The sequence below is a fragment of the Agelaius tricolor genome, unplaced genomic scaffold (assembly GCF_023055355.1).
Source record: "Agelaius tricolor isolate 1412-34295 unplaced genomic scaffold, bAgeTri1.0.p SCAF_25, whole genome shotgun sequence".
NCBI classification, from domain to species: Eukaryota; Metazoa; Chordata; class Aves; order Passeriformes; family Icteridae; genus Agelaius; species Agelaius tricolor.
Window position 1 is genome coordinate 9,971,322 of NW_027269285.1, and position 17,730 is coordinate 9,989,051.

The window sequence follows — 17,730 nt, forward strand, 5'->3', positions numbered from 1 at the left end:
CTGAGCAAGAGCAAATTGAACAATCTGGTGATTCTAGTGCCTTCATCTGGAGTCTCATGCCTGCAAGGGTGTGCAAAAGTCAATAAGTGGAATTGGAGGTTATTGATTATTTCACTGGGCTGCTGTTGAAACATCATATGTGCTTGATTTGGTCTTCAAGCACCCGGTAAACACTTGGGTTTAGTTTTACCTCCCTTTGTGAAAAGAATTGAAAATACTATAAAACTGAAAGTGTCTGCAGTTTTTTTCCCCAATTTTGAAGTATTTTTCTTAAACTTAAATAAATGTTATTTGTCAAGGTTCCCCTCATTCCAAGATGGAGATTTCATGCCACAGGTGGGGGCTATGCATAATTTCTAAGGGATTGAACTTTCTGTTGGACACTGCCACCTGCAGCCCCATGGATTTTAGGATGTCTGCATTAGATGTCTCCTCCTGCCTCAGCTTCTTGGAAACCAAAACTATTTCAGAAATGGCCTTTTTACTTTTAAGCTGAAAGAGAGTAGGTTTAGGTGGGATATTGAACAGGAATTGTTCCCTGTGAGGGTGGTGCCCAAGGCCAGGCTGGACAGGGCTGGGAGCAGCAGGGACAGTGGGAGGTGTCCCTGCCATGGCAGGGGTGGAATGGCTGCAAGGTCCTTCCAAGCCAACCCATTCTATGGTTCTGTGACCCAAAGTGCTGCAGCCCTGGGGAAGGAGTCAGTCTGTCCCTGGGAGTGTGGGGGGACAGAAGCAGCTGCCTTTGCTCCAGCTCTGCAAAGCCCCCTCTGTGCCCTGATGGGCCTGGGAGCTCAGCACAAGCTGCAGTGCTCCCATGGAGGGATGTGTGCCCTGATGAACGGTCTAGGCGAGGATCAACAGAGAGGGGAAAAATAAAATGAGATGTGAGTTGTTCAGCTGTTGAGGTGAAAATGAAAGTTGAGCAATAAAACCTTTGTTGACAGGTTACCTGTGCTGGGTGGGAGAGGTTGGGATATTGCAGGGATATCCAGGCCAACTCTGCAGAGCATGGATCCAGAGGAGGGGCTGTGGAATGGCTGGGACATTTTCTCCTTCCCTCTCCACACCAGTCACCCAGACACAGTGGGAATCCCTGGTGGGCAGTTTTGCAGCCTTCAGGCTGCTCATTCCTTGCTGGAAGGGCTGAGGGAGCTGGGGCTGCTCAGCCTGGAGAGGAGCCCCAGCTGAGAGGGGCCCTCAGCCCTGGGTGTCCCTGTGTGCAGGGAGGGGCAGAGCAGGGCCCGGGCTCGGCTCCAGGCCCAGCAGTGGCACCAGAGCCACGGGCAGGCCCTGAGCCCAGAGCTGCCCCTGCCCAGGAGGCACAACTTCTGCCCTGGGCAGTGCCCAGCCCTGAGCAGGCTGCCCAGGGAGGGGCTGGAGTCTCCCTCAGCGGGGATCCTGCAGAGCCCTGTGCACACAATGCTGTGCCCTGTGCTCTGGGATGGCCCTGCCTGAGCAGGGAGGTGCCACAGGGACCCTCTGGGCCCCTCCCAGCCTGGCCCAGCCTGGGGTTGTGGCACAGTTGGCACAATGTGCTGGCCTGGGGACAGTGTCCACCACCACCCCCAGCTGCAGGACACTCAGTGCCCCAGTCTGGCTGCCAGGGGCTGTAGCAGCAGCCAGCAGGGAGCTTTGGGGGCACCTTTGGTGCCCTGACTGGAAGATCCCGAGCAGGTCCATCCCCAAGGCCTGGCAGTGCCACTGCACCAGCTGGTGCCTCTGAGCCCAGGTGTCTGTGTCACATTAATCCCCAGATCAAACAATCAGCTGCTGCCTAATCAGGAGGTGACTCCCTTCACATCCAGTTAAATATGTGCATAACTTGAGGGAGGTCTGACACTGAGCCCTGGTGGTTTAGGACCTGCAGTGGGTGCTGCTGTGCAGGGTGAGGGACAGGAGCAGCTCTTCAGGCATTCCTTCCAGCAGCAGCACTGTTGGAAGCCAGTTTTGCCAGGTCAGACAAAGGGTGACTTTAGAAAAGGGGGAATGAAGAGGGAAGAGGTTACTTTGAATTCCATCTGTTTCCCCAGAGCAGCTTATAAAACAGCCCCACATCAGGGCAGGGCAGGGCCAAGGGTTGGGGCCTCAAGCACTGGTCCACAGCACCATTGTTCAACAGGTTCTTTAAATTTTTCATGTAAAAGAAATTTTATGAAGTTAACTTGAAATATTCTGGCAATTTTGTAGTGTGGGAATAAGGAGATGGGTTCTCATCTCCCTGCCTCACACGCTCCAAGGAAGGTTCAGGTTGGATAGTAGGAAAAAATTTCTTCACTGGAAGAGTGGTTAAACACTGGCAGAGGCTGCCCAGGGCAGGGGTGAAGTCCCCATCCCTGGAAGGGTTCAAAAGACAAGAGGATTCAGCACTTTGTGGTGTGGTTTAGTGTGCGTGGGGGTCAGAGGTTGGATTTGATGATCTCTGGAGGCATTTTCCAACTTTAATGGTTCAGTGATTCTATAAAAGGAAGAAAAGGAAATTGTAAGTTGAGTTGTAGAGCTCCCTGGTGGAAGGTAACGTTAAGGTAGAGAGTTTAGGAGGGTTCAGAGGATTATTAGATGTTTACAGAAATAATAAAAAAGTTATCACATTTCTGCCAGTTTGCCAGAGGAAGAAGCCCTCAAGGTTCCTCATGTGAACCAGCCTCGTGGTGGGAGGGCTTGGAGAGGTTTCCTTGTGTGTGGGCTGGGGCTGAGAGAGAGGCTCCTGTTGTCTCACTGCATCTGCAGCTGGCAGGAATGAGGAGCAAATCCCAGATGGAATGAACCACTGATGCTCTGCACCACTTGTGAGCTCTGGTTTCTGCTAAAGTACGGTGGGTTTGCTGTACTGACACTCACTGCCTTCTGCAGAGAGAACAGGAACATGAAGCACTGCTGGTGAACAGTACAAATTGTTAATAAAGAGCCTTTGCTCTCAGTGCTGGGAAGCAGCTGCTGCCAGTGTGGGGCTGGCAGGGTGAGCACCCCAGTTCCTTCCCAGTGCTGAGGGTGCAGTGGGGCCCTGGGGCTGGGCAGGGGGGAGCCACACACCCCAAATGTCCCAGCTGACAGCTGAGCAAACTTCAGAGCTCCCAGCTGAGGGTGGTGATATTGGCTCTGAGGATTAGCACAGCAGGTAGCTGTGCTGGCACAGGGCAGGGTTGGGCTGAGGGATAAGTACACATTCTTTTATTATTGCAGCTAATGGGAATCTGCCAGCCTTTGAGGCACAGAAAGGCTCACTGGCCACCTGTGAGCTAATCACAAAGATTTGCCTCATTCTGTATTTCAGCTCACTTGGAGCCTGTAATCTAATTTCCAGACAGAGATGAGAAGAGTGAACAATTCATTTTCTGCTTTACATGGCTGTGCTGGTAAACTTTTAATCCTTTTAGAATTACAGTTCCCTGTCACATGGAGGCAACACCACACAGTCCTGCTCATGAGGCTGGAGGCTTTGGATTCGCCATTGCTGGATAATAATTAGCCTCAGCAGCAAGGCACAACATGAATCAAAATTAAAGTGAGGAGCACAGGACATTTTTCAAATGCTATTATGAATCATACACAGGCTAATGATTCCAGTTTGGATAGAAAATCCCCACGTTTGGGGCCATCCTCAGCCTCAGATATCACACCCCAATGTTGGTGTCCTCTTGCATGTGGAACACTGCTGTGCCAGTCCTGTGTCCTGCCAGCTCATTAACCACATCCCAGGGACAGTGTGGGGCACATCTGACTTTAATCTTCATTGCTTGCCACTTATTGTGGCTGTTCAGGTTAAGAGTGAGGCTGTGGGCTGAACTGAGCTGGAGGTGCTGTGTTGGCTGTGAGCACAGTGCTCATTCCTGCTGCTGTGTTTAGGATGTGCTCAGCCTCCCAGACAGCTCCTCCTTCACAACAAAACCACCCTGCCCTGCTGCTCTGCTGTGTTCACTCTGGACAGGTCAGCTGGTGTGTCCTGAAGGTGAGCCCTGCTCGTGGTGATGTGCAAAGGCACTTGGACAGGGTGTTTTTAGTGATCTGTGTGGGCAGGGCACAGAGGATCCACGACTCTGGGGTCAAACACCTCAGTTGGAGCTGCCCTGAAGATGTCTGCCTCGAGTGAAGAGTGGCTCACAGGGACCAGCACACTGACTTTGTACCTTTGCTTGAATTTTGCTTTCAAACAATTTGCAAAGAGCTGGGTGTTAGTGGGCACATATAATTAACACATTTAATATGACAATTTGTTGACCAGAAACAATAAAATCTCATTTCTGCACTTGTTCATACAGCCCAGACCAGAAGAATCCTTTCTGGGCAGTTGGAGCAGAGGGTTGGATAAGCCCTGGCACAGCTGCCCAGGGCAGTGGTGGGGTCACCAGCCCTGGAGGGAGTTAAAAGGTGTCCAGATCTGGCATGTGGGGACATGGGTTAGTGGTAGCCTTGGCAGGGCTGGACTCAGTGATCTTAGAGAGCTTTTCTAACCCTGATGACTCCCTAATTCTCTAACATCAACCCTAATTCTTTAACATCAGTCTTTTTCTCTGCAGCATTGGAAACTCAAGGAAAATAGTGCCAAGCATGAGAACAGTGTAAAGTGACCCTGATGGGGGAGCTGGGATGTGGAAGCTCAGCAAAGTTTCCTTGAGCTGCAATAGTTGTAATTGAAAATGGGAATTCTCATGGTGCTGAGCTCCATCTTAGTGTTAGCAAGTGGTTTTGATCTCTCTGCTTATATTGGCATCATGCCTTTAAAATCAGAAATTCTTTGGCTGTAAAGAACAAATTCACAGAGGAGCCAGGGCTGTGTGGCTGGTGAGCTGGGGGTGTGGCACCTCTCAGGGGGAATAGATGTGTTATTTTGCTGTATAAACATAACACACACATCCTTGGGGTCCTTGGTGTATTCAGTGAGCTGTCAGGTTACATTTGATCAGTGTTCACAGGGTTATACCTTTCAGGCTGCTTTTGAAAGCTGGTTTTGTTCAAGCTCATTCAAGTAATCCTGTCACACACAAGTGGGATGAGCAGGTGTCATGGGCATTTCAGGGAATATTGTGGATCTGTAGCCAAGGCAAATCAATAAGTAGGAGAGGCTATTGATAAACTCAAGATATTTTTCTCTCCTTGTCCTCTGATGAGGTTAACCCTGTACTGAGGTGATGTCCCTATTGATAATTGGAGAAAATGATCCAGCCTTGCAGTGTTTTCTGGTTTTAATTGATTATTGTCTTGTACTGTCACCTCATTTACTCTGGGCAGGTTTGAAATGTGCTCCCACCCTTGTGCTATGCCCATGAGGGGTCACAGGGTGTTCTTGTGACAGCCAAAAGAGGAGAGAGGAAGGCAGAGAGGGGCTTTGGAGAAAGGGATGGAGAGACAGGACACAGGGAATGGCTTCCCATTGCCAAAGGGCAGGGATGGATGGGATATTAGGGAGAAATTCCACCCTGTGAGGGTGGGCAGGCCCTGGCACAGGGTGCCCAGAGCAGCTGGGGCTGCCCCTGGATCCCTGGCAGTGCCCAAGGCCAGGCTGGACATTGGGGCTGGGAGCAGCCTGGGACAGTGGGAGGTGTCCCTGCCATGGCAGGGGTGGCACTGGATGGGCTTTAAGGTCTCTCCCAACTCAACCCATTCTGGGATTCTATAACTCTTGAGATTTAGGTGCATAAAAAGCCCCTGGTTTTTGCCACAATTCCAGAGAATCCTGGCAGAAAGTCCCAGGTGTTTGGGTCTAAAGCAGTTTTGAGCAGAGATCAGGAGCAGAGCTCATGGTTGGGCAGGTGAGATTTGTATCCTGGCTCCAAGGTTTGTGCAGCACTTTGGGAAGAGCCTTGTGCTGGTGCTGGAGGGGTGGGAAGCACAGCCTGGCCCCACAAGGGATTTCTGTGTTTCTGGGTGTGTTTTAGAAGGATTGCCATGACAAAACCTGAATGTCTTTGATTAAAATGCAGAATTGAAACAGGAAGGTGAAACTCTTTGATCACAAACCCATTATTAGTAAAGAATATTCCCCAGTGACTTTGTCAGCATCACTTCCCACCTGGGAAGTTTTCCAGCCCCTTTGGGAGCCCCTTCAGTCATCCCTCAGGACCTGGCTGTGGAATACTTTGGGGCTGTGTAGTTAATAATGTCATTTATTGATTCCCAGCTGGATGGGTTAGGAAGTCAAGAGATTTTATTGGAAATAAACCTTTGGCTGTGTGTGTTGAAGCAGGATTGAGTTCTTGCAGGCTCTGTGAGTGTGTTACACCTGTCTGCAGTTCCTTCTTATTTACTAAAGTGCCAGGATTCCTGACAGACAGGTGCTTGGATATTCCCTTTCCTTCCCTCTAGAAAGCTTTACCCCATTCCTTTGTACTAAATCAAGAGGTGCTTTAAAAAAATGAAATAAGTGCTGTCATATGCTCCCAGTGTACAGCTATAGGAGTTACATTTATGGAGAGTGTTCTCTTTAACAGCTGGATGAAATAAATGGTTTAATGTGCAGCATTGGAGAACTCTGCACTCTCAAATCAAGGCCAGAAGCAGCTCAATGACTGAAGAATTGTCAGCATCTTGTGCAATCCCACTAAGTGCTTCTTTTCATTGATCTGCAACTTCACTGTTGACAATTAAATCCCTTTCAGTGCAGAGGATAAACATTTTTAACAGGAGGTAGCAAAATCTTTTGTCCTGAATGATTTTCTTCTCTGTTTTATAATTAAGTACAAAGTGTGTCACCAGCCTTGCTGTTCACTTGTGCTAAATACCTGCTCACTGTGGAGTAATTGCTATCAGCAGATGACAGAGCTGCGAGGAGCTGTGCTTTCGAAGGCATGTTCTTCATTTGCATAATCAAATGCTTTGTTAGTGTCCTTGGAAATTAGGATGAAAGATGACTGTGTGCTAAAAATGAGAAATTGTTTTTAGCAAATTATGTGTATCCAGTACAGCAGCTGAGCTGCTCTGGGGCCTGTTTGATGTGTGTTGGCTGCTGCAGCCACAGCCTCCTCCCTCTGGCAGGAACAGCTCCTGGCACCTGCCTTCCCCATGCAGATACTGCACTGACCAACGTCTCATCAATATGAAATGGACAATCAGGGCTGCAATCTAATTAATTATTTCAAGCCTTGTAAAGTGCTTGTAAAGAGCTGGTGGGCTGTGGGGCAGATGCATTCCAGGACTCCAGAGATGTCCTGGGGGTTTGTACCAACTCCCCACTTGTCCATGGTAAAGCTGGAGAAAATGGGTTTGAAAGATCTGGGTTTTTAACTTGCATTAAGAAGTCTGGAGAAAATTTGAGTTAGGCAGATACAGTGTTGTCCAGAGTTCAACTTACCAAAGCAGTGAAAGAAAATTAATACTATTTTAAAATTAAATGATGGAATAGAATATTTATTTGGTAGGCTGAATGCTCAGTTCCAAATATAATGCTGCAGAACACTGAAAACTCCTAGAATTTTCCCACTTGTGCAGTAAGGACTTTGAACCTAATCCTAAACTTTCCTCTCAGGAAAGTGGAAAATTTAGTGCTGGTTCTGAGTTGATCTCTGAAGTTGCCTGAGGCCAGGTGTGGAGGCTGAATCTGGATGCAGGCAGGAGGAGCAGTGACAGAGTATGGCACAGCCTCCTTTCTGGATGGCATCCAGACCTGGCTGTCTCACACCTGGACACAGAAAAGTTGGATGATTTTATGTTTGGGATAAAAGTTTGGCCACTGTGAGTTTGACACGGTCCTGCAGGGGTGTCCCTGAGGGGGTTTCATTCCCCAGGCCAGGGATGCCCAGAGCACTCGGGACTGGCCGGGCTGGGGGTGGCCATGGCACACCCTGTGCTGGCTCTTGGCACCTCCTGTGCTCTTTGGTGCTCCTGGGCCCATCTGCAAACACCTTGGCCCGGCACAATGAGGGGGTTCTGCACTGATTCTCTGGGAATGTCACATCTGGCAATTCCAACAGGGCCTTTTTGTCAGTGGAGAGCAGCTGGGCTGTCCCTGTGGCTGTGATGTTCCCAATGGCCACCCCTGGCCAACCTTGGCCTCTTTGGCACCACACAGGTGGGACACAGGAGCCAGAACACAGAGTTTGGGTCAGATTTTAGTGGTTTGCACATTAGGAAGAGAGACAGTGATGGAAAGCTGCATATTGCCTGTATTTATTACACAAATCCATGTCTCCAGAGGGAAGTGTTTGCTGGCCCTCCCAGGTGCAGAGTCTCTCTGGGTCACCTGGGTTACCTACAGGTGTCCCTAGGGTGGCCTTGGCTGCTCCCTGGTGTGATGATAGTCACATACAGAGTAGGGTCATGTGCAGGAGACTGGAGCTCTGTGTGTTTGAGTGAAAAACAGAGGAATTTGAGATTTAAGGTACATCAAAGGGCACAGAAATGGAAGATAGTGAAAGCTGCATTTCCTGTCTGGGAAATGCCAATGTTCCTCAGTCCTCAGCATCAAATTCTGGCTTTATTCCTTTTGTAGTGGAAGACTGGCTGTTGGTGGATGCAGTATCAACCCAGTGGAAAAAGGAGAGCCTATGTCAGCATGGAAGTTACATCAGAGTCTGAATCCCAGTGCAGTAATTCCAGTTTATCCAAAGCAGAGTATAGAGACATCCAGCAAATAAAGTTAGCTTGGTGCTTGCTTAGCTGTTGGGTGGAGATTAATTTCTCTGATGATAAACAGCCTCAGAAAGTTGGGTTTTCAGTGTCATAGTGACATTAAGGGTTTTTTTCCCCAGAGTTTCTGCACTGAGCCAGTCAGGGTAGGAAAAGAGCAATCTTGTCTGTGTGACCTTGAAGTGCTGTTGATGAGGACTGGAGCCCTCCTCATGAAACCTGTGATTGGTGGCGTTTATCACTGAGGGGGGATTTCAACTCCCCAAATAGATGCAGTGGGCTGGAGAATTGGTTCTGATTTATCCCTCATGGTTATCAGCAGGCAGGGCTGTGTGTGCTGGGACTCCTGCACAGCTGGGCTGGGCCACAGTGTGGGTGCACTGGTGTGACACAGGGGAGGCAGAACCCACGGGCACAGCTGCTGGGAATAACATTTATATTACTGCAGGCAGCATCTCCCAGGGATAGCACTCAGGGCTGTGCACTGGGGGTGTGAGCAGCAGCAGCAGGGAACACCCAGGAGACAGGGGCATCCCCAGCCCTTTTCTGCTTGGGAGGAGGAGCAGGTCCCAGCACTGAGCTGTGCTGAATAAATGTGACACATGAGAGAGGCTAAAGGAAAGGATTTCATGAATGCACTAAGAGCAAGGTGTTCCCTCTAGTTTTGGAAGTATCATCTCTGCAGGATTTCCAGACCATCTGCTAGAGCCATGCAGTAGGGCATTACTGGTGACAAGCCTGAGTCCTCAAAGCCATTGTGTAAAAAACCCCAATGAACCCAAAAATTTGTAACTCCTACAGCCATAAGGACTGGGAACATAGATCCACCTATTCCTGAACAAAACTGTTGCTCATTTCTCTCCTCCTGGGGGACCTGCCTGGACAAATGTGTGGATCACACTCTAACTTGTAATAATGTTTGATCAAAGAGGATTGATCCAAAGAGTTAATGCAAGCAAAGTTTCCTTTACCTAGAACCTGCAGTTTATTGCAGTGACATAGACCTTGGGCATAAGGCAGAGTAATTGTTTTTATCACTCTGGAGTCCCACTCTTCCCCTCATAATCATCCCATCCAAGTTGATGGAGGAGCCTCTCTGCCTGTTACAGGTATTCCAGGAGTGAATAAAGAAGGTCCTCATAAAATAAGCCCTCTTTCTTGCTTCCTTTTTCTCCTCTTTACCTCCCTTTTGCCTCCCTTTGTCCCCTTTTCCGCCACCTCCTGTCTACAACCTGTGAAAATCCTCTGCTTTACCAGGCTTTTCACCCTTGCACTGGGCCTGTAAAACACTTAGGGAGCAGGTCCTGGTTTATTTTTGATCTGTTAATGAAATTAAACTCAGCTGATGCCATGTTTGTGACACATGGCTGCCAGGCTGCCTCCAGGGATTTGATGGTTGGCAACATGTGCCCAGGCCATGGGCTGACAGAGTTCACTCCCCATCCTTTGAATTTCACTCCTTTACTTCAGGGTTTGCACAAAGGAGCTGTCAGCAATTTTCTCTGAATGGATATTCTTTCATTATGCATTTAGTCATTTTATCCCTTAAAACTGGCACAAGGAGGAGTAAAGTTGTCTTTTCTTAGGGCTATTTAGAACACTGGACACTTTTTAAATTCTAAGCTTGTCCCAAGCCCCTTCAAACCTTGCATGTTTCCTTTGGGCTCTGTTTCTGTAGTTGCTGAAGGTTTAAGTCAGCTGTTCTAAGCTGTGGTGCAATATGGCCCTAAATGGGTTCCTGATCCCCCACCTGCAGCACCTTTCCCAGTCTTGGTCAGCAACATTCCCCTGGATTTGTTCCAAGGGGTGCCATGGATCAGATCCACACTGGCAGAAGGTTTGGGGAGCAGTTCCAATGGGAAATTGCTGTGGAGCCCCAGTCAGCAAAACTCTAATGTACAGATGTTAAAATTATAATTATATTCATTATTATTAAAGAGTTGGGAAATAGAAGTAAGTCACTCCATGATCAGCCAAACTAAAGAAGCCTGGGCTGCTGCTAGTGTGTGTTCTAAAGTTCAGATCTTGTGTCATGGGGAAGGGAATGGAGCCCCAGGAGCAGCTGAGGGAGCTGGGCAGGGGCTCAGCCTGGAGCAAAGGAGGCTCAGGGGGGCCCTTGTGGCTCTGCACAGCTCCTGCCAGGAGGGGACAGCCGGGGGGGTCGGGCTGTGCTCCCAGGGAACAGGGACAGGAGCAGAGGGAACGGCCTCAGGCTGGGCCAGGGGAGCCTCAGGGGGGACATCAGCAGGAATTTCCCCATGGAAAGGGGGCTCAGCACTGGCACAGCTGCCCAGGGCAGCAGTTCAGTCAACAACCATGGAAGTGTTCAAAAAACAAAACATGTGGATGTGGTAGTTGAGGACATGATTTAGTGGTGAACATGGTGAGGGATTGAACTTGGTGGATCTTTTCCAACTTTAACCATTCAGTGAGAAGCCCGGAGCTCCTGTGGCGGTGGCTCCCTCAGAGGGTCAGTTCCCTCAGCTTGTTCCCTCAGTGAGGGATTATGATGAGAAACAACAATGGAGAACAGCAGCGCTAAACAGGGCCTGTCTTCTCTGCCATGTGTTTTATTTGAAGAGAGTTACTGGGACTGGTGGATTTGATTCAGTTTCACGTTCACCTGGATGGTTCTTGATGGAAACAAAATGGAGCTACCCACTCGGAGTGAGTGGCCCAGCAGTGGCTTTGGGTTGGCCTGTCTGTGTCACGTTTAACCATTTTCTCTCTCTGTTCTTGATGCAGATAAAGAGGTGGGAGTTGGTGCACTTGCTGACAATGACGACTCTGGTGCTAGGGGCCCAGCTGTCCCCAAAATATCAGGACTAGAAAGGAGCCAAGAGAAGAGCCAGGACAGCAGCAAAGACCCAATACTTGAGCCTGTGGTGCCTAAAGACCCCCGTCCTCAGGTGACGCCGCCGCCGCTGGAGCCACCTCCCGAGGGCCGCTGCCCCAGCCCCGCGCTCGCCTCACGCCCCGAGGCTCCGGCCCCAGCGCCCGCCCCGGCCGTGCCGGTGCCCCCGGCCCCCGAAGAGCCCGGCCGCCCTCCTGCCGGCCAGCCCTGCGGCCAGCACTCGGGCCAGCCCTCCGGCCAGCCCTCCGGCCCGCCCCCGGCCGGCCCGCACCCGCCGCGGCCGCAGTCGCCGCTGCCCCCGGCGCACTCGGCCCTGCCCGCCGTGCAGCCCCATCCCCAGAGCCTCTCGCAGCCGCTCTCTGCCTACAACAGCAGCAGCTTGAGCCTCAACAGCTTAAGGTAGGTGTACAGAGAGGGGTCTGGGATGCTGGGCTGAACCTGAAGGGGAATTGGATAAAGAAGGGACAGCACAGCCCATCCCATTGCATCCCTGGGAAGTAAAGGGCACCTGAGGAAGTAACCTCAATTCATGCCCTGAAATGAGCCAGGATCACTCTCTGTGACCTGGTGATCCCATAAACTGGTATTTTAAGTTCATTTGCTTTGGATTTTTTTCTCTGCTGTACATGGGTTTTTGGAGGGAATTCTACACAGTGTATGTAGATCAGGGGAAGAAAAGCCCAGTTCCTGCGCTGGGCTGCTCACTGAAGGCTGACAGTTTTGCCCTTCCATCCCTGTAAATATCTGTTTTCTCCAAGTGCTGCCATGCTTCAGGGCAGGGAGCCCAGGGCAGTCACACACCAGGCACTTCCACCTCAGTGTTTTCCTGTACTGCTGACACCTTGCAGGCTTCAGTGTTTTTCTCTCACCTGTCCACGGTGAGAATCAGCCTCACCTTTTATCTGTGGATAACAGAAATGAGCAGTGAGATTAAACACCATGTGCACAGGAACCCATGATGTCCCTTGGAGTCAGGGATCTCAGGTTTCCCCTACTCTAAGCTGGGTTGCCGTTCTCCAAATCGAGCTCCCAGCAGGCAGGTGTGACCTTCAAGACCTGGGGAAGTAGCGCTGTGGTTGCTTCATGCTTTGACTAAAGACTGGGAGGTGTTTAAGACCTGGATTTATTTTTAACCAAGCTGGTATTACTTGTCTTTAAAAGTCACTGCAATAGAAGCGTGTTGTTACTTGAAATAAAGACAAGGAGAATTAAGCCTTCCATGAATGTATTTTAAATACTCATTAGTAGGAAGTGAAACCTGAAAAATTGCAGCCGGTGTAATCGCAAATACTTCTTTTGTTGACTCATCGTATCTCATTTTATTGTGAGGTGGAGAGGGACATTACCTGTACAATAAGCACAAATCTGTTGTTGCCTTCTCAACTTCATTTCGCATATTCTGTAGTCTTTCGTCTTAGTAATTCGCTTTAAAAAAAATTAATTTTTTATTAATGCAGTGATTTTGAGCTTCATTTGCCTGAAAACATGAACCAGGAGCAGTCATGTAGAAAGGACCTGATAATTAAGTCATGAATGCACAGGGCTGATTACTCCTTTGTGCTGTTGTGGGACAATACCAACCTCTTGCAGCAAAGGAGAGCACGGCTCAGGTGTGTGGGGACCACAGGAAGTAAAAGCTACCAGAGCAGGTGTTGGAGAAGGGGTAGGACTGGAAATGGTAGCTGGCATTTGTAACACTGTGTTTGACATGAGGGGCTGCTGAGGTTGTGTGGTGTGTGTGTGTGTGTGTGCTGGGCTGTTCTGTGCCCTGACAGCTCCTCCTCTCCTTACAGCAGCAGCAGGAGCAGCACCCCCGCCAAGAGCCAGGCGCCTCCCCCGCACATCTCGCACCACCCGTCGGCGTCGCCGTTCCCGCTGTCCCTGGCCAGCCCCAGCCCCCTGCACAGCTTCCCGCCCACCCTGCAGCCCCCCGCACACCCACACCACCCCAATATGTTTGCCCCTCCCACGGCTCTGCCCCCGCCACCCCCGCTGACCTCAGGGACGCTGCAGGTTCCAGGACACCCAGCTGGGAGCACTTACTCAGGTGAGAGCCGTGAGGGACGCTCAGCTCTGGCTTTGGTCAGAATAACTGGGGTTTGCGCCTTGCGGTGGGGAGAGGCTGTACTGACTGCTGAACACAGTGATGGCAAAGCCAAGCAGACACCTAGGCACAGCCAGGGACTTTCCCTCTGCCCCAGGAGTGACTGCTTTGGGAAGGCTGTGGTTCTCCCTGGTTTTGTTCAACCCACAGTGAAATCACAGCTGAGTTCAGGAGGTGCCCACATGGAATCTGTGCCCCCCTCAGCAAAGGTCTTCATGCAGTTGTGGTCTGTGCCCAGCAGTTTCCCTGGCTGCTGGGAGGGTCTGTGCTGGCTGAGCTCACAGCAGTTCTGGCCTCAGTTGTGTTCAGAAAGTTTGGGTTGGGAGGACCTTAAAGCCCATCCAGTGCCACTCCTGCCATGGCAGGGACACCTCCCACTGTCCCAGGCTGCTCCCAGCCCTGTCCAGCCTGGCCTTGGGCACTGCCAGGGATCCAGGGGCAGCCCCAGCTGCTCTGGGCACCCTGTGCCAGGGCCTCACCAGGTTACTGAGGGGAAGAAAATGGAGCATTTGTGTAGTGTCATTTTGTGTCCATGCACAAGGATGCTCCTGTGAGCAGCAGCCACTTTTTTGCTCACTCCAGCTTGCTCATCCACCCTCACCTATTCAGGACTGTGTCTGTGTCCATAAATGCTCAGAGAAATGGGAAAACAGGCTTGGTGAGAGGGGAAATGGAAACTTTGTAATGTCTCAGGCCTTTGGGATCTGAAGGAAGACCTGAGGGGGCTCTCTTACCCTGTCATGATTATCCACAGACAGCAAAGGAAGTGGCACAAGGTCTGAAAAAGCTTGAGGGAGTTGTTTTATTGTTTGTTTTCCCCTGTACTCAGCACTGGTGAGGCCACACCTGCAGTGCTGTGTCCCCCCAATTTAGGAAGGACATGGAGGGGCTGGAGCATGTCCAGAGAAGGGCAGCAAAGCTGGTGAGGGGTCTGGAGCACAAATCCTGTGAGGAGGGACTGAGGGAGCTGGGGTTGTTTATCCTGGAGAGGAGGAGGCTCAGGGCAGACCTCATCACTCTCTACAACTCCCTGTCAGGAGGGTGCAGCCAGGGGGGTCAGGCTCTGCTCCCAGGGAACAGCGACAGGATGAGAGCACCCAGCCTTCAGCTGCACCAGGGGAAGGTTAGGCTGCACATTAGAAACAAATTATCCACAGAAGGAGTGCTGGGGAATCAGAATGGGCTGCCCAGGGAGGTGGTGGAGCCACTGTCCCTGGAGATATTTAGGAAAAGACTGGATATGGCACTCAGTGCCATGATCTGGGTGCCAGGGTGGTGTTGGGTCACAGGTTGAACTTGGTGATCTCCAAGGTCATTTCCAAGCCCATGACCTCTGTCCCTCTGTGCTTCTGTGTTTCAGAGCAAGACCTCCTGCGGCAGGAGCTGAACACGCGGTTCCTGGCGTCGCAGAGCGCCGACCGCGGCGCCTCGCTGGGCCCGCCGCCCTACCTGAGGACAGAGTTCCACCAGCACCAGCACCAGCACCAGCACACACACCAACACACCCACCAGCACACCTTCACACCCTTCCCACACGCCATCCCTCCCACTGCCATCATGCCGACGCCAGCACCGCCCATGGTGCGTACCCCAGGCAGAAATGTGAGGATAAGTAGAGCACAACTCTATTCTTTGTTACAAAAGTATTGTGGAGAATTTGCCAGGTTGTGGGGAAGGAAGGGCTCCTGTGCTGCCCAGGGCTGTCTGGGCAGGAGAGGCAGGGCTGTCCCTCTGTCACAGTGTGAGGTTCAGGTGCCAGCACAGGACTGAGGGACGAGGCTCTGGCCAGTCCTGCTTGGAGTGTTTGCTCTGGGGCCTCCTCCTTTGTCCTGTCCCAAAAAGATCTTGATTTACTTTGAAGAAAGAAAAAATCCCAAGCAGTTTCATTGGAAATTAATTTTCTGCGTATTTTTTCCTCTCTGTTGGTTGCCAAATAATAGAGAAGTTGTCTTCTATTTTGCCAACAGAATTAAAGCAAGGAAATATAAAGTAACTAGTTTGTGCTTTGATCCCTTTGCAGTTTGACAAATATCCTACAAAAGTTGACCCCTTCTACCGTCACAGTGTGAGTTTTATTGCTCTGTTTCCAACTGACTTCACTGCTTTTCTGTGGTGGGTTGGGATCACCACTCAATCAATGGCACAGTGTCAAATCTCTCCCTAATCATCACTCCAGGATTTACCATTACCGTCCTTGGTTGCTTTGGCTTTTGAAGGCTTGCATTCATGGTGCTTGTTTCTGATAAAGATGCAGTATCAGCTTTTCCAATCAAAAGATCTCTTGCTCACACACCCTTTGGATCCAGGTTTGATGTGAAAAGATGAGACAGAAGGGCTGACTGTTCCATGGAGCAGGAGGGAGCAGTGATTCCATCACAGTGTTGCAGTTGTGCCACAAACCCTTGGGCTGATATTTTTGCTAAGGAACTTAAAATGAACTGACAAACTATCAGACAAATCCTTCAGGGATAGATAATCTAATAGTTTTCCCAATCTATCATATTTTGTTTGATAAAATCTGAAAACCTGTCTTATTATTCAAATTTCAAAGGCTCATCTGATCCGCTGGGCTTGTTATGTTTTGAAAGCTCTGTGTGATGACAGCAACATGAATCCAGCTATGCACTAGATGTGTTTACCTAAGCTACCAAAAATGTTACTTATTGAGATGAACTGATCTTTAAAATTCCAGTTATATATAAAGTTTCTGCTCCTAAGGGTTGGAATCCACTGATTGGTTTGCTGCTGAACTCTGGGTTTTATTTTCTTCATCCTATTGGCAGAGGCAGGTGTCTGGCAAGAGTTTCTTAATCCAAGAGCAATATTTTGATGAGAGAAGGAGTACTGCATCAGCACTCAGAAATCTGCAGAGCATTTGGCTTTATGTGTTGGTTTTGCTTAGAAGTGGAACTGGGCAAAAAAAACTGGTTAAGATAATGGTGTCTGGATTAAACACAGCCCCTGCTCACAGCCTGTCCTGCCCCTGAACAGTCCTGTCCATGTCTGGCACTCGATTTGAGGAGCTGGGACTCAGTGTTTGCAGGCCCACAGCTCCAGGAACACTGGGCAGACATTGTCACCTCCACTCCAAAGGGCACTGCTGCTCACCTGCACCAGTGTTCAATTGCACTCTCATGTGCTGAGCTTCACAGGGCTCCAGGAGATTGTCATCAGTGTGGCCTGTGGATCCCAGCAGGAACATGGAATTGGGAGATAGTGCATGGATTTTAGACAAATCCAGCACAGAAGTTGGCAGTGTAGGATAGGAAGCCTTGCAGATACAGTCTCCTGCTGTATCTGCTGCTCACATTCAGTCAAATAATCTCAGAAATCTGGGAGTTCCCTGGATTGCAAAGGTGATGGCCTCACCCCTCTAAGGTCAGGAGAGCTCCATGCTGTGCTCCCTTAGCCAGGGAGCTGAGCTGGGGCCAAGGCAGGGACCTGGTCCCTCCTGCCTTCCCTGGGGAAAGGTTTGTCCTTGGGAAAGGGCTGCCCCATGGCCCCTGTGGGACAGCTCTGCCAGGGGATGCCGTGGTGTCTGCACTGGGGTACCAGCCTGTCTGTGACCCCAGCAAGGCCAGCTGGGTGTCCCCTGGTCCTTCCCCTGGGACTGGTCTGAGGACACAGGGAATGGGAGCTGTCCCTTAGCTGGGCTGGGGGCACAGCCACAGGGCAGGAGAAATACAAATACTGTATTTATACAGTACTATACATATCTATATAGATACTATATCTATAGACATGCTATACATATACATATAGATACTATACTGTATCTATACTATACAAATACTGTCAGAATGTAGCACTGCACAGAGCTGTTCTAGGGACAGGAGCTCCCACTGTAGATGCACACCTGGAGCTCAGATACCTTAAAGCTGGCAGGGAGTGTGGGTGAACTTTGTAGAACAGGGTCTGTTTGAGACTTAAAATCCATCTACTTTAGAACAGGGAGTGCAGCTCATATAGAAGCTAATGTTGAGTTTTAAATCAGTGTTACTTCTTCTCTTTTAGCACAGTGAGGCTTTGCTTTTACCTGCAGCTGCTGCCAGGTCTAGTTTAGCATCACATGCACCTGGCCAAGGTAGTCACTGCATGTTTCCCCAGGGAAAGCTAAAAGGAAAAACTGCTGCTCAAAAGAGAAGGAATTCTTGGGAAGAAGGATGCATTTGACTATGAAATGTGAATTCTGAAAGCTGGAGGAATTTAACTG

At 50.1% G+C, this 17,730-nt stretch overlaps 1 protein-coding gene across 8 annotated transcripts in view; it reads left to right on the forward strand.

Annotated features, from left to right (window-relative positions):
- Positions 1 to 17,730, forward strand: part of AUTS2 (activator of transcription and developmental regulator AUTS2) — an 805,512-nt gene that overhangs the window by 764,573 nt on the left and 23,209 nt on the right. For 4 of the 8 annotated variants that reach the window (XM_071448243.1, XM_071448246.1, XM_071448250.1 and 1 more), the window contains 4 exons: positions 11,305 to 11,812; positions 13,207 to 13,460; positions 14,878 to 15,119; positions 15,538 to 15,582. In XM_071448243.1, the coding sequence (XP_071304344.1) occupies positions 11,305 to 11,812; positions 13,207 to 13,460; positions 14,878 to 15,119; positions 15,538 to 15,582 (1,049 nt within the window). The remainder of the gene's footprint in view (positions 1 to 11,304; positions 11,813 to 13,206; positions 13,461 to 14,877; positions 15,120 to 15,537; positions 15,583 to 17,730) is intronic. The other 4 variants (XM_071448245.1, XM_071448249.1, XM_071448244.1 and 1 more) reach the window with 3 other exon arrangements.